The sequence below is a fragment of the Phalangium opilio genome, unplaced genomic scaffold, assembly GCF_054372755.1.
Source record: "Phalangium opilio isolate 3A_F unplaced genomic scaffold, DU_Popi_V2 ptg000011l_1, whole genome shotgun sequence".
Lineage (NCBI taxonomy): Eukaryota > Metazoa > Arthropoda > Arachnida > Opiliones > Phalangiidae > Phalangium > Phalangium opilio.
In genome coordinates, this window is record NW_028324147.1 from 5431661 (window position 1) to 5448837 (window position 17177).

At 38.7% G+C, this 17177-nt stretch overlaps 2 protein-coding genes across 5 annotated transcripts; both read right to left on the reverse strand.

Moving 5' to 3' along the window:
• Positions 1 to 1008: 1008 nt before the first annotated feature.
• LOC149710042 (uncharacterized) lies at positions 1009 to 4064 on the reverse strand. The gene is made up of 2 exons (XM_089860755.1): positions 3774 to 4064; positions 1009 to 1603 (listed from the first exon to the last, which is right to left on the reverse strand). Exons 1-2 carry the CDS (start codon positions 3812 to 3814, stop codon positions 1009 to 1011), a joined length of 636 nt encoding a protein of 211 aa, XP_089716881.1. The 5' UTR covers positions 3815 to 4064.
• A 915-nt stretch (positions 4065 to 4979) lies between these two features.
• LOC149710043 (uncharacterized) lies at positions 4980 to 12387 on the reverse strand. Of its 4 annotated transcripts, none has more exons than XM_089858659.1 (3): positions 11709 to 12387; positions 8787 to 8881; positions 4980 to 6000 (listed from the first exon to the last, which is right to left on the reverse strand). In XM_089858659.1, exon 3 carries the CDS (start codon positions 5884 to 5886, stop codon positions 5128 to 5130), a length of 759 nt encoding a protein of 252 aa, XP_089714785.1. In that variant the 5' UTR covers positions 5887 to 6000; positions 8787 to 8881; positions 11709 to 12387; the 3' UTR covers positions 4980 to 5127. The 4 variants fall into 4 exon arrangements, with proteins under 4 accessions (XP_089714785.1, XP_089714784.1, XP_089714786.1 ...); XM_089858658.1 differs by having other exon boundaries at positions 11704 to 12387; XM_089858660.1 differs by lacking the exon at positions 8787 to 8881.
• Positions 12388 to 17177: the final 4790 nt, after the last annotated feature.

Genomic DNA, 17177 nt, shown 5'->3' on the forward strand with positions numbered 1-17177 from the left:
CGCAAATTTTTACACCCCTGTTCTCTCCCTCTTGACAAGTATTGTTAGGAATTTTTATAAATTGCCTTAAGGCTTAGTGTCTTTATACTGGCAACGAAGGAATAGCCTGAATTATTGCTCGTAAATCAAAGTGGTCCACGTAATACTATGCAATATGCAATCTGAGCCTCAGGTTGTAAATATATTGATGGGAGAAAACCCCCAAGTTACATTAAAGGGATTTTTACGGGACGTCGTAAAATAGATGCGGCGAAATAAATTTCCCCTTTATTGTACTTTTTTTGTTGTTTGTTTATTTTGTTTTTCCCAAATTGCCATTAAAACATTATTTGCCTGGTTAAAAGAGATTCTAGGGCGACGATGGCGAAATGGTATAGCCGCTTTCATCAATTAATAAACATAAACAACTAATTCCATCAATAGCTTCCGGGAAACAAACGTATGACTGAATATATTCCAGGAAATTCGGAAGTTCAAAGGTCCAGCTTTCATATTCAGGAACTGGGGAAACTGACAGGGATTAATGTATGATTAATTGATTATATTTAAAATAACTTAGAATCTAGACAAATATGACATGACCTGGCTTTGACTTATCTCAAGCCACAGATCGAATGTTTGAAATTGGGTATCGAAATATGTCAAGGTGTTGCTGCAAATCAGTGAAGGGAGACTTATCATGTTAAACTTATGAAAGTGGCGTCGACTATAGCTTGAGTGGTGCAGACACATTGTAGGATTTGGCAGTAAGATAGATGTAATAGATCATTCCATTAATTCCAGAAGAGAAATAAACACCACAGGGGCGGGGAGGTCATCTTGGGTTGTTTCCCCCGGCCCTAGAATTACCGCTAGAGGCAGTGCGAGTCGACTATAAACAAATGTCAGGTACATGTTTATAAATAATCAAAATTAGAAAAAGATAAATCAAAATTATTTATCATTTATTCTCGAGTATAATAAAATATTTGAAGTAAAAAACATTTGCCTAAATTTAAATTAAGTATATTAAGCTTCCGTTTGGGGCGGTGAATACGGAGGTGGGGGTTCGTACGACGGATATGAAATCAAATGCCTAGATAATGGCATGGACCTCGTGTCCCTTCTGAGGTTTATTGGTCCCGGCGGTCTTATACCATCCACTACGTCATGACGCGTGCCCCTAGCCATACTTGGGAAGATACTTTCCACGGTTGCCGGTAATGGCGAATGACTATCGCTTGATTCCCCGCTGGACCGTCTGCGTCTCACTGTCCGATGGAATTCAACGTTCATAATCATGTAGAAGCAACATGGCGCCGAACAAACCGTCCCGAAGACCCCGATCAAGATCATGGCCAAACCGGATACTCTGTAATCGTAGTTATTGATGGACATGATAGCCAAGACCACACCCGTGATTAGAACCATGGCCGATGCTACCATCAACGAGGAGAAGAAACGTTTTTTCGAACAGAACGTCTTGCGGGCCACTGGATCAGGAATGAAACTGATCCCCGATGAGTCATCTTCGATCGTGGTCACGCTGGTCAAGCTGCTGTCGCTTCTGGTACGGCATACTTCGGCGTAGCTTGGTAGATAAGCCGGGTCATTCACGTTCAGGCTGATTGATGAAAGAGGTTTATACGCAATAATTAGTAAACTTTGATTGAAACAGGGATTAATAGAAGCGTCACCAGGAATATTTATTGGTTAAAATTAACTTTAAGTTGTGAGCCGGTTCTTTAGTGAACTCGGGACGTCGTGACGTGGATAATGGAGTACCGTAGAAGCTCCTACTACATCACTTTGAAGTATCATAGCTGTATCATAAGTATTACCCGTGTCTCTTCTATGTTAGGGCCTTCGGTCCGTTTTCCTGGGGCCCGCACCTTCTAGGGGCCCGGGACGTGTGTAGGGCTGTTTTGAAGGGGGCCCGCGACTTAGTCAACTTTCCCGGGTCCCACAAACGGCTCTGTTTATGTTTTCCATTTAGGTATATTGTTTGAAACCGTATCGGTGCAAAACCAGAGAGAATATAGCAACGGGAGTAGAAGCTTAAGCGCGATAAGAATAAGACCTCGCTCTACTTCCTCATGATAAATTTTCACCGCGCAAACGCAACCTCGCCCAAAGATTTATTTCTTAGCATCTCAGTTGAAATGAAATGAACTTTTGATCATCTTCTTAGCTTTACTACATTAATATAAGTTAATATTGCACTGCTTACGTCATACCCAAAAGTCTTTATGATTGTTGGGACCCCTTTTGTGATTTTAACCGCGATAACATCCCTAATTATTCCATCGTTATATCGTAATGAAATTTCGCGATAAAATATTGCAACGTATACACGTTTTATGACCTTTCCCCCCCTTTAAACATACGTGTATTACTTGTTTATGATCTATATATACATCACGTTTACATTTAAAATTTACGAAATTTTAGTAATTTCATTCGCTAAATTTATTATAGATTCATGGAAGCCTGGTCATTCAAAGCCCCGAGTTTTTCTTGGGCAACGGTTGCAATATTGTGCAGGCACTCAATGTGAATGTCTTAAGATTAGACAGGTGAAACTACTAAACATCTTTTATGTAGAGCAATGACAAATTTCTTGAAACCATTTTTCAAGATGGATACCAATTTAAGGTTATATCTATGCAGCTTATCTGCAGGATATAATAAATGTGTAAGCCAAATATCCCTCGAATCGGTTAAAATTTAAGTCAGTTATTGCGTCTGGAAGTTTCAGTTACTTCTCTGTCCGCCATTTTATAAGATGGCCACCAATTTTAGCCAAGAACTACGCAGAATTTCTGCAGGATATAATAAATGCATAAACCAAATATCCATTGAATCGGTTAAAATTTAACTCGGTTATTGCGTATGGAAGTTTCAGTTAATTTTCCGGAAAGTCCACCATTTGTTAAAATGGCAGTCGAACCTGCATGCTCCGCTATAAATGTACTATGCGCAATTATCGTGCGCGCATGCTATATATAAGGTTAAGACGGAACCACCACCTGTATGTGGACAACGAAGACGTTTAAGAGGGCTTCTAAGTTACCAGTTAACAAAATTTGAAGCCATATCTAACGTCTCGTTATTCACATACCCATCAACAAGGTGGTCAAACTCCAGACTCTATTGTAACGTTAAATTGCATTGACCCTGCACCGTCACACATGAAATTCTCATGTCCTGTCCCTGTACATCGGAACAGGCAGTATTCCCTTAAGTCAAAATTTTCCCATTCCTCGGGAAGCTCAAAGTAAAGAGAGGGAAGTATGAGATTAATTTATAATCAAAAGGCAAATACGGTTTACGTTATGTCAGAAGTATATAATACTTCTCTTCGAGAGAAGTGTACCACAAAGTGGGGTAAGTGTAACGTCACTCTTCCCAACATCGGAACATTTAGAGCAAGGTTACTAAAACGAATCACATACGCGATAAATAGTTCCCTCATCATTACTCTATTAGCGTTTAAATATTTGGGAAGACGCGCTTGTGCATTTTTGTCCCACGTCAAGACAATCAAGGTTTGTGCAGGTTGATTGCTAGGGATTTAGTGCCAAACAATTATAGAATTCACCTTACGGTGCGATGCCCATTTGTAGTTTGATGAGCGGGAAAGCAAACTAAAAGGGTGAGCCTGAGAAGAATGACGTTACATAACTAAAACATTAAGAGGATACAGTGTCATCCTTCTTCTATTATCCCCTTCTGGTTATGTCTATTCCCAGGACGCTGCTGGTAGACCCCCCTCAAAATGTACAACAACTTACGTGCTACCATCATCCCCGGTTGCAGCCGCGTTCGTTGGCATATTTTACAAATTCACAATTTTCATTTTACGCAAAATTGAAAAGATTGTCTCTCCTCGTCTCCCTGGGTCCATATCAAATCCGGAACGAACAAAATTTCTCGCTAATTAAACTCTCTTTTGAAAAGTTGATACGACAACAACCGCCAAAACGCGTTCGCCAACTACCGATAGTTGTAAAAGGTCAGTTCATAGACTCGTAAAAGGCTTAACTTACATTTAGGCTTAACGATTTAGACCTATAACAACGTACGAAGCTGTGTAGGGAACTTTGGAAGGTTTTTATTTTACAGTTACCTGTTAACTGATATCGTAATGGACCCTGGATAAGAAATGGTAAAGTTGAAACAACCGACCAATAAGATACGAAAAAGATTAGATTTCCTAGAAAAACTTCTCCAAAAGTTCGTTCGAAGTTTATGAGACTTTCGAAGTACGGGATGGTAATTTAATTTTATACCAGGAAGGTGAATTTCGATTCCAACAAATGGCTTCAAGGGAAAACGAAACTCGGTTAAAGGGATTGCAAACCAAATTCAAAAGCCGTCTGTTTGTAATTCTATGCCGTTTTCCATTGAGACGAATTCAAATTTCCTTAAAATTGCAGCTAGACCTTAAATAGTTACTACTCCGTTTTTTCAGATTGTCAGTATTCTACATACTTCTAGAGTCTCATAGACCTCTGATAATAACTATAGTGTTCAAAGCCAATTCACTGATAAGCTTTCGCGGATGTTGCTGTTGTGTTGCTGTTAAATATATATTACGTAGCCTACCTGTAGTCTTTTTCAATTTGTTACAACTTTTAGACGATTTTTTCCTCTTTCCTTTTTGGTAATTTGTTGATTGCTTTTTCACGGCACCTGGTATCTATCTTAGAACTGTTATGTAACGAACCTTAGAAGAGGTAAATTTTACCGTAAACCATTTATCATTTCGATGTAACAAAAAGGGAAAGACACGGGGGTAAAACTTGGGTCTTCCATCTCGCTTTTTGAAGCCTGCGCTGTAGTCTTTTAGTACTTTCTGAGAGTGCATGCGCAGAGATGGCATTGTATCAACCCTCTTGTATGTCCTGATACTGAGGGTTGCCTACCCCGTTTTTTACATCGAAAAGGTCTACTGTGAGCCTAAATAATCGTTACTTAAAACCAATAACAGCGCCATCTTTTGAATCATTCGTAAAATTTTATTTACAACTATTACAAAAGTCGAAAAAACATTGATATGTATAGGGATATATTTGTAAAAGGATTTTAAAATTTTCAACCAATTATTTAAAAAATTATTATTAAAATAAGCAGCGTTTAATATAATTAATATCTTTGTCTGTTGGCGTTTCTGTAATTAGGGTTAAAAGGGGGCGGAGGTTCTTCGTAATCTTGATCAATGGCGTACATCCTTCCTCTACTATAATATGGATTATGAGTATACGCTGATGACGTTTGTAACTGGGGTGGTGGTGGTGGGACGTTTCTACGAGGCGTGACGTCATACTGTTCAATGTAAAAAACGTCGCTACTGGCGCTGGTTGCTGTAGACAATCTTGGTGCCGAAACCCGGGTAGGTAATTGCGAATATATACTACCTTCGCGTTCAGCTGGATAACCACCGGTATTACCGGCGTATTGTTGACCTTGCACCACCACCTTATGGTTAACTGTTTGCACCGTTTGTCTGTTTGGGTGCATGATCTGAATTTGACCTTGACCTTGTACTGAAGGTGGTGGAGGTCTAACTTGAACGGAAACGGGTCTAAGGACGCGTTCGGGTACCGATCTAACCGATTTAACCGTTAAAGCTAAACCGGTGAAGAAGCAGATAACACCAATTGGTAGTATGATCAACCCCGATATCTGCATGCCTTTGTTCCCACTGTCCACTGGAACTTCACCCAGCCTTCCACGACGCGTTTCACTTGGACTGAACCCGAGCGAAATTAACGTTAGACCAGTGACTAGTAGAGCCAAACCGACGAGATCTAAAACTATGCACCATTTGAAGGATAGATTAGAACACGCTTTCCACCCTGATACTGCCACCTGGCGAGCGTTATGGGCAGGAGTTGAAGGCATTTTGCGTGTTGAATTTAAGTCTACGTTTGATGGAATTGGTCAGTGTTTATTATCCTAAAGATCAAGCGTAGAACTCTGCCAGTTCCGCGTCGTCTTGTACATGAAGAACACAACCTAGGGGGATAAGAGAAGAGTTCATATTAAATATTTAAAATTGCGAAATGGGATAGAGGACTTTTACATATTTTACATCCTTATATCGAAGCGGAAGCACGTTTCGTTCATCACATATTTACATAAAGGGGAACGTACATTACGTTACTGGGGGCCCACCCCCTTTCGAACCCCGATGTATTATTCTATACCTTTGGAAACAAGTAAGATTAAGATGCCTATAACGTATCAACTAGCTCCTTTGAAATTTTAAATGAAATCTTTACAAAGCTTTTAGAAGATTAAGTATAAGTAATTAACCAAATGAATAAATGATTCGATGAGTCTTTTACTAATTATTAATATTATAACAGGGGTAAATCAATTACTACAATAATCAACTAACCAGCGTTTGAAAAAAAAATGGAGCCAAGGCTTATGTTACGGCCATAGCGACATCTGTCGACGGATACTCTGCCCAAAACTTCAAAACGCGCTGTGCAGTAAACTTTAATGTTAATTTTGTAGTATAGTAGTTACGGTTCGAAAATAGCACCCTTCTTAACTAACAACAGTGTACTGTCATCTTTCCACTATTCACTGTATTATGTTCATTGGAAAGAAAGTATTGAGTGCTACTACTTTAAGATACTAATGAGTACAATTTGAAAATATTCCCAACCCAAAACTGGCAGTCAGGGTGAGCCTGTAAAAACACTGTAAGGAACAATTCTAATATTAGCTTTAGCTCGACGTCAAAAATGGATAAAAGTTAAAAAAAAAAAAAGCCTAAAGGTGTTTGCTTAAGAAAAGATGAGTTAGAGTACGTATTCCGGGCGGGGCCCCAAAATGCCCACTCTCTCTTCAGTAACTTTAGGTAAAGGATTCATACCCCTTCCTAAAGGCCCCTTCAGACGGTGCAATCGCTTTAGTAGACACGTGTCAAACGACTACGTAAAATATTCGCGAGTTCAGTTTGAAACTTTTCTGTGTCGAGATGGCACCACCTCGTTAGCGCCTTCTGTTTAGTCATAGCTCACTCGATCCCCAACGACTACGTAAAAGACTCGCGGGTTTAGGCTGAAAATTTTCAGTTTCGGCGGACAGTATCGAGATGGCGCCACCTCGTTAGTGCCTTCGTTTAGCCATAGCTCACTCGATCATGCATTACTGATGCATGATCGAGTATTTTACTCTAGTCTGTCTGAATGGGCCTTAATAGAGAAATATACTCCAGGGTACGGAAGAAAGAAGATGAATTTTCTATTTTTCTATAAAAGTTTTCTTTTCATTTTCATTCTTTTCTCGTTGAGTGCTAGTCTAGTACGATTCTTTAGCTGTAATCTGTACCGAATCCCCGAAAGAAATTGGCGGCGCTACTTACGTCACCCCTTCCCTATCAACCGAAAGGTATAGCTTACTATATAAGACGAGCATGTGTCCATGTCGAAATCAACCCCAATGACAGTTGATAATATTTTTCATCCACGTCAAATTTGAAACGGAATCTGAACAGAACAGAACTACAATCTTTTAAGACTATTGTAGATTGCGGTTGAATTTTAGTCACAAATTACTGGCAACACATGTCTGCACACTATCTATAGTTTCATAAATCAGAGAAGTTTCTTAACGGATCACGTGACGTCTGGCTCCCCGGTTGTGCGTCGAGGTAGGTGCGCGTGAGAGAGATATCGTGCTGTGCCGTTTTAGTAACTTTCCCTCTTTATGACTCTCATTGTTAAACGTGCTCGCTGAATCTATCTACTCCAGCTTCATTTACTCTTGATTGACGTTAATGGCTGCGATACTCTCAACTCTGGGACAAGTACTTAGCGTGATTTTTTTTCTTTTGAACATTAACCCTAGTCCGGCTATATTTTGGGAGATGTTTGGGAGGGGGGGGTGAAAACTCTATACTCTATAGCTATCGTCTCGGGAGATTTGTGAACATTTTCCCATTTCTAATCCTCCTCCCACTTTTCTTCTCCGATGTTTGCCAGAACTGAACAGATAATGCGTAATCATTTCCAAGCAAGATTGTATATTCTTAAAAAAAAAAAAAATACTACATCTACCTAAGCTTACTATTTTCTGATTCTTCTTATTCTGCTTCTGAATATTGGAATATAAATAATTCCGTCTTTGTAAGGAAACCATACTAAAGTCTCTCCTAATCTTAAAGAGAGAGTGAAATCATTGTAAGCTTTGTTTCTTTCCTTTGAAGTTTTAAAACACAAAGGAAGATACTGAAAGAAAGTAAAGTGCTCAACAAGTTTATGGTAATAAGACTGCCTGCGTTTAGTTTAGGGGTAAATTTATTGTCACAATTAATTGTCTGCATGGGTTCTCTTCAACCAATTGTATGGTACCTTTAATTTTTAAATAACTTTCATGACCTACTCACTCGTGAAGCATTGTCCCTACCTGCTCTAAAATTAATCAATTTGTAGTAATGGACCGGACCTGAGTTGTTCCGCAGTTAGCCCGCCTATTTCTCCCAGATTTAGTATCCACACCCTCCCCCTCATGCCAGTATGTATTTCTTCCGTTAGCTCAGAGGGAACCTGAAAATACCCCCTCCATAGGAATAGCATTACACTAAATTTTGGAGGCTCATAACTCTGGCTCTACTAGAGATACGGGGATGTCCTTTGAGTATGTTATAGTCCTATTTACCCCCCATCCAACCATACTAAAAACTTAGGGCTACGACAAACAGGGGCTGAGTAATTAAGCAAAATGTTCACAAACATACCCCCTTCCATAGGAATAGCATTACACTAAACTTTGGAGCTTTAGATTACCTTTGATATAACTTTAGCGATAATTAAAACTTGTAGAACACTCGATCATTCGAGTATCTCTTTGACATCTAACAGCTTGATGTCTTGCACCATTCCTTTAAAAGTTAAAGATAGGAGAAGATGTTTGAGAGAAAGCGAGAGGAATCTTTTTAGGTTATGTCTTTATCTGTGCAGGAATGAGAAGGGGTTATAGCCATGCACGCTATATATATATTGGGATTTAAATCGCTTGCTAAGCTTATTACTGAAGGAATAGACGGAAGAAGCTGGGCTGGGGGGGGGGGGTTTAAAAGGCGTCTTATAGTAGTAGAAAACATTAAAATGAAAGAGGCTATCAGAATCAGTAAGGGGTAACTGAAGAAGACCCACCGCGTAATCGATACATTCAAGACAAAAAAGAAAAAAAAAGAAACCGGTCATGAAACGTGGCTATACATGACCTCTTCCTTGAGGGGTCGGATATTAAACTAAAATACTTTGAGCTGTACAGAGCTATCATTGAAGTTGTAATGATTTTAATTAGTGGTATCTATTACCCTTTCCCTTTCTTTGATCGTCCGTATCTTTTAATTAAACATTCAAACATGGAGTACAGTGTTCACTTTTGGTTTAGGAAAAGTGGGGCTTAGCAATTTTTGTCAGTTCTTTTGTTGTACAACTACGTAAAATATTTGAACTTAGCAACTGGTGTCTGTCTACTTTATGTTCAATTTTGGTCCATTGTAAGCAAATGTTGTACGTAAAAGTGAAAGTATGACCCAGGGTTAGCAAAAGTTGGACATAGCAGAGTAACTATGGCCCAGGGTAAGCATAAGTTGAACGTATCAGAACAACTATGACCCAGGGTAATAGCAATAGTTGGACGTAGTAGAGTAACTATGACCCAAGGGTAAGCTAAATTTGGACGTAGCAGAGCAATTATGACCCAGGGTAATAGCAATACTTGGACGTAGCAGAGCTACTATGACCCAGGGTAAGCAAAAGTTGGACATAGCAGAGCAACTATGACCCAAGGGTTAGCAAAAGTTAGCTACGTCCAAACGTAGCAGAGCAACTATGACCCAGTGTAAGAAAACGTTGGACGTAACAGATGAACTATGACGCAGGGTAATAGCAAAAATGGTAGTAGCAGAACAACCATGACCTAGGGTAATCATAAATTGGACGTATCACAGCAACTATGACCCAGGGTTGGCAAAGGCTGCAACACGTCGTCTATGCTCTCCTTACATACCTTCTGATAAAAGTAATCTACAGGTAAATCCAGTACCTTAGGGGCGGTATTGTTTCATTTAATTAAAAACGAGAGGAAACATATTGAAGGCTTAACTTGAAATTTAAAACAAAAGATCTGGCAAGTATTGGACACCTTGTAATTTCCTATCTCCGTTCGCGTTTTAGTTTTTCCACTAAAAAGAGGCATTCTCGAATTTCCGAACGGTGTCGTTTTCTCAAATCATGTTTTTATACGTTTTAGCTCAGGAATTTCGGTTAAACCGAATTTTCTACGTCGCCTATACTTTCAATTCAAAAACGTGGTAACTGCTTTAAAAATAAAGCTAGAGATACGAGGTGGTCGTAAAAGTTTTAAGTGTTGCTTAAGTACCGAACTCCTCGGGTTTCTTTTTTTAAACATTCCCCATTGTTAATCTTGAGTTACGTGGTTACGTTTATGCCTGGCGTTAAGTTGATTGATGATTTTCATTAAACAAAAACTCCTTATTTAACTCCCTAAATGTCGTATCGATTATGGGTTTACTACCTAAAGATACCACACTTTGTAGATAAATAAAAAATAATTATATCCTAAATTTAAACCTGGCCTCTTAGGTTCAATCAACATCAAGGTGCAATTGTATATTAGTTTACATCCTTGAAAAATAGTAGATTTCTATTGTTGTGGGTTTTAATTTAGGCAAACTTCTAAGAGTGTTAAATAAGCATTAATTAAATGTTGGGTAGCTATAATTCTCTTGAAAAATTAGAAGGGACTTCAGATAAGGCTTATCTGTGCTATGTTTATCTGAAATTCTGAATTGTATATTTGCTGGAGGAAGAAAGTCTACGGTTCCGTATCTAATAAATTTTTAGGGTGCGTTGTAAATACAAGAATTTTGTGATTTCGAAACGTGCCATTTTTTATATATATAGGTTATAGTTCAATTAATATAGTTTAAGAAAATTCCATTCCAAGGTTTTGAAAACCCAAAAAGTTCGTCTGCTATAAACGAAGACCGCGACTTGTATTTAACTTAATTACTGTGAAATTTGTATTAATTTTGGTAAATTAATATGCTAGCTCCCCCAATTAATATTTATGTAAATAATTAATCAAATTACATTCAAAAGGAAAATACAGTTTTCTCAATGTTTTCACTGTAACTCTAATGGTACTTTAGAACTGATTCAAACTGAATTACACGTTGACAACCTTAAAACAATGATGATAACTGAGGAATTTTCTTCCACTCCTCCCCCCTTATTGAAAACTATCATAACGTTTTGATAGAAATCAGCATGCCATGTTTGATAAAAAAGGGTTTCGACATAACAAAAAACAATTATGTTTAGTGCCGTTTTCAATTGACTGCTAGTATTTTTTAATTTTTTCCCCCAACCATGGAGTATTAAATAAGGAATCCCAGCTTTAGTTTGATACTTATCTAAGACATCTTAATTACGACTCCAGTAAAGTGAAAGTGACTAGCCTACATTCGAAAATTCAATTCAATTGTAAACGGCATAGGATGTGACTGACAAATAGAGTAATACTTCAAATAAAAAACCAGGCTTTATTTTAATTCTCTTTTAAGGCATCTTAATTAATACTTCACGCAAAAAGTGAATGAAAAACGGCGGCATAAGTACAAATAGGATGTCACAAAATACAGAAGGCGGGTTAAGTACTTATCAATACCTCACTTTACTCAGCGTCTTCACCTCCAAAGCGTGGTAGTAATTAACGGTGGTGAAACCACTTCATTCCAATGAAGCTGTCTCGACAACTTCTTCACGCTTCATCTCTCCATTCCGTTAGTAATTGCGATTGGGTAATTCTCTCACTCACGTCGGTACTCCTGACGAGTGTTCAGGAGCTCCAAGTAAGAGTGCTCTTGATCTCTGTATCTCCTAAGAGTCACTGAGCAGGCTCTGCTCTGGACAGCGCACCACCCAATCTTCCAAAACTACCTGTTTTAAAAGCTTGATCGTACTAGCATCTAGTGGTCTATGAATCTTTGATGTATCCTAACGTTTTGAAGCAGGGGAAAGTGAAGGAGAGAGAGAGGGTGTTAGAGGAGCGCGCGCATGCAGCGACACGAACAGCTAGCGGCGTAAAAAGCAGTCAATAATCTTTAGGATAAATTTTAAGCTTTCCTACGGTTCGGTTGCCTAGCAACTCCCTTGTCAACATTACTCTATACTTATTAGCCAAACGGTTAAGCTGAGGAATTAAGTTTGGTTCACCCCTCGATTACCTAGACTTCTTGGGGCTAAATTGTATTTATGGGTAGATAAATTCGTTGGCTAAAGGTGCCTCGAGCTAGAATCGCTAAACGGTTGCTAAAGGGATGGTGAAATAACGGGATATTTTTTGGTGAAAATAGAGATGCTGCAGCTGGAATAGATTGTCCTCCCTTTGGAAGTATGTTAAGGAGGGTCGTTTCCGGTTGTAGCTGATTGGTTGGCATTTATTATTAGTTCCGGAAATCGAGCTACAACTGTTTTGGTTTAAGTAACGATCTACCCTACGCCCTACTTTCTATTCCAGTGTACTATTTTCTCTGGTGCTTGGAATTCTCGTTAAAAAAAATAGAAAGTTTGCAACGTCGCCGTCGGGGCTAGGGTTCACAGGGTCTTTAATGTTTTCAGGGGTTTTCTGATGGATATTGAAGTAGAACCCAACATTACAAGTGGTAATTGTTCACGTATGAACACCGCGTACTTTTTCTATGTTAATACAACGTAATTTAGAATTTGGCTGTAATGTCGGGATCAAAATGTTCATGGAAAGGTTCACAAAATACCAGAGAAGATTTCTTAGGTTTGAACTTTGACTCATAAACACGTGGACTTTTAAGAACTATTTTATTAAAAATTATACGTAAACAAATGACTTCATTTAGTAAAGCGAATAATTAAGAACTTCAATTCTTGTTTATTATTGATTAATTTAAAGCTTTTTCCATTAATTGTTAGCTAGCTATAAAAAATCATGGAGTAATATTTAAGGACACCAACCTTCATTGTTATAATTGCTCCTAGTGATTTGTTTCTTGGAAAATTACAATGGAAAAGGCATTAACTCAAACAATTTATATAAAAAACATTTCAAACTGTACACAGTAATATAAACATTGTATTTAAACACTTATTAGTTCATCATTATTAACTTATGAAATCCCATACTATTGATAATTTAAATTCAGTCAGTTCAAACGTGAGTTTTTCCTGATAAATTGTCTTTTCTCTTTGATCAGGTCAGATCAGGTCAAAGTACTTTTACCAGGGTAAGGAGGAGGTGGATCCCAATACCTGCAGGGCAACCCTGACCCATCAAAATCTTGACCACCGCAGGATTGAAATCGTCCAGCGTTGACCACCGATGAAGAATTCACATCCGGGTAATACAAATGATACGAATTCACTCTTGACCAGGGCGAGAATCTACCTTGACCGGCACCGAACGGTGGCGCACTCATTGAACAATTGGTCCCCAAGTCCGATTGGGCCGGTATGACGTCGTCGATACTGGAAGATCTGAGCAAGGCCCGACGGTCCAACGCGAAAAGGATAATGGCCTTAATCATAACCACGCCCCCGGCGCAAATGAAGGCGTAACCGAAGACGCGCATAGTATTGCCGTCTGTCGATGGTGACATTATACCCGGATGACCAGCGACCACCGTTAAGGCGATACCCGAAGCCAAGAACGCGAAACCGACCACGAGCACAAGGTGTAAGCAAGGTCGAGGCCATAAACGTCCGTTTCCGGAATTTCTGGATGGTGACATATCTGGTAGGTAATGGTCCCGTGGATTGTATTCCATTTTGGTCACTGTCTTTGGACTGTTTGGGGCGTACTTCTCAATGGACACGTTTTACAGTTTGGTATTTGAGAGGAAAATATCAAATCTGAAATTTCAAGAGATGTTTAAATTTTGTTATCTGACCAGTCAAATATTTGTAGCAAGACAAATATTTATATTTTGATATTTGGAAAGGCGTATTTTCAAAACAAATATGCAAATTATGACAGTGACAACTTTTTAAATGCAATGAAAATCAAAATTTTACAGTTTAAGAGCCTTAGCCGAAAAACACGTAACACCCTAGACATTTCAGACATCGAAAAGCATACATGGATGATTTTTCCCCGCGCTAAACTTGAAAGATGTTACGTCTAGAAATACGTTAGGATATTTTCGTACACGTTTCTCGATAAATGTCTAATGCCGTTTACCATTGGCTGCAAGATATATTCCACCATTGAGTAATATTTAATGATACCGTGCTTTCGTGCGATGCATTTCAAATTAAAAATTCATTATTACTCCAATAAACCTATATACTCCAAGGATGCTTGCTTTTTGCATGCCAAAGGAAATCGACACACAAAACTCTTATATAATTTCAAAACAAACTTTCTCAACCCCTATGTACATACAATAAACCGTTTCTAAAGATTAGTTTGCATGCATTAAAGGAGCTAGAGAAATTTCCTCCCAAGTTTCTTAACTTTAACTGCACATGCTCCTCAGTGTTGCCAGTAGTTTGTTATTAGTGCATCTCCTACGTCGTTTAGGTTTGAAACTGAATGAAAATGATTGAATCGAACCGAATACTACAAGCTTTTCAGTCTGTAGAGAGCTTTCAAATGGGATAGTAGTACGTCACACCTTCCCAAGTCTTACCGCTGTTCTGGTAGCCATATTGGTTGGGTGGTCTCAGATTTATTCCTGCTATAAACCCACCAATATGGCAGCTTAAATCTCCTCCTCCAACTGAAAGCTCTCTATTGAATTGCACACACACGAATACATAACTGCATGGCAACACTTGCCTACACACTCTAGATAACGCTAAAAGATATTCAAACGAAAAGTGTACATACCAAATCTTCCAAAACATAATTCATCTTGCAATCCGTAAATACATCCAAAAAATTGATTGTGGAAGTTAATTGTCTATATCAACTTAATCACGAAAACGTTGCGTTTTATCTATTCGAACCCGAACCGTTCTCTGTTAAAAACCGAGCACCAAAATTTGAAAACTGCCAACTGAACCAACGAAGCCTCTCACTGGTAACAAAAAACTCAAATTACGCAACGCAACGCAACGCAACTATCCTATGGGAACGAAATCGAAAAAGTGAACCCCCTTAAAAATTAACCGTTTACAAAAGGTTGTGAGTGTGTCCCCAGCCGGTCCGGTCGGGTTTGTGCAAAGAGTGGATGGAGAGTAGAGTAGGAACAGCTCAGCTCAGCTGAAATCCCAAATATTATTTGAATAAAGTCCTCCATACTCCATCTCTGCACGCGCTTCGGACCCCGACACCCCGTGCACGTGGAGCATGGAGTATGGGGAACACGAGAGGGGGAGGAAGGGATGAAGCAATATGTTAATTTCTGTTCCCTCGCCAATCCAAGCTGGGGGTCATCTTTAGAAAAAAACAGTAAAATAGGTTTAAGTTATAGTTATAGTAGACTGTATAGTTAGTTGGGGTCTGATGACGACGGAGAGTGGCGCGTGCCACAGCGCTAAAACCGTCGACAATATAAAGCATCTGTTTTTACATAGTGTACCCCCTCTCTATAGCAGCTGGTTTCATATAGGATCATAGAGGGTTTCCCGCTAAGGATCATATAGATATAATACAATTTCCTTCCTGGCCTTCATCTGGGCTATCCGTCCCATGAATTTACGCAGTTTTACATGAATAATTGGCTTAATTTTTATGTAATGTTTTAATGGTAGCGTAAGTTTATGAGATATGTCAAATAATAAGTTTGTCACTGGTTACAAACTGGAGCTTGTCATGAAGTGAATGAGGTAGGTCATAGATTCGAGGTGAAGCGAGGGAGGCCTGGTGAGGCGCTGCTGTCAAAGGCTTAGTAATGCAGACTAAATAGGACCTAGATGGAAATCCTGCAAAATTAACCACCGAGTGTAGGACTTCAATTCTCGCTTCCGTCGTTCTCGAACTAGCTCGAGCTGTAAGTCTCTCAGTAGCATTACGAAGTATAGGTATTGTCATACTTATGGAAGGAACATATCACTTATAAACTTATGCAAACACCTTTAAGCTTCAAATTGAAGGAAGTTATCGCGTCTAGATCTTTTGGTTCGTTAGTTTTCTGTCCTCCATTTTCCAAAATGGCTACCGATTAAAATATAATTTTATATAAATATGCTATAAGCTATATTGAACGAATGTCCAAAATTTCAGCAAAATCAGTTGAGAATTGTGACATTTACGACGTCGGAAACGAAGCTTTTTATTTCAAGGCCAGAAGCAAATTCCTAATTCAGTTAAAAATTCTCGTGGTGAAACTTGAATCAACTCATAGTCTCGTATACAGATACCCGAATAGCATATGGCTCCCGCCAAGTTTTTCCCGCCAAAATTTGGGGGTACTGTTATTAAAACTGTCCGAATCGTTATATTTATGAATTCCCCTAGTCCCTCCCCCCCTCCTTTCCGTTTTGATGGGTTTTCTAAGCTATACCAAAGTATTGGTAACGAGGATTGGAAATGGTACTACTTGTGGTTCAGTTTAGCGACTATTGGGCGACCGTCCGTTCCGGGAGATGAAATTAATGGGATTTCCGGTTGACACCAACACGCCAAGAGTCAGCTATAGTTTCCGGTTAAGAGTCTTTCGTTAATAAATAACAATAAATGCCCATTAGAATTTAGATTTTTTTATATACATGTATATAAAGGTGATTCAAAGTTGTTGAAAAATAGTAATCATTTGTAGAGGTTATTGGGTAGCGTTAAGCGATGACAAAAAGAGATGGTAATCTATTGTTGATTGTTGTTTAACTGATTTAAATAGGTAACGGGTTCCAATCTGACCGAGATTCTGACCTTTAATGGTCAATAGTTCACCCAATTTACTGACCAATTAATGTTTATCTGATCGGATTACTTTATTGGTGTAATAAGCCACAGGAAATTAGATCTTTAGTTGTAGAATAATGCGACCAAGTTTCATGACTCATGAATCATTGAAACATTATCCCCATAATAAAATGGAGAACTCGTGTTTGATCGAGTCATCAAACGCAACAAGTTTTCAACCTAACTTTTGATGGTTATTAATTAAACTTAAATCCCAATAAATAAGATGTTATTATTAATTCCCCGAAATTATAGTTAGTTAG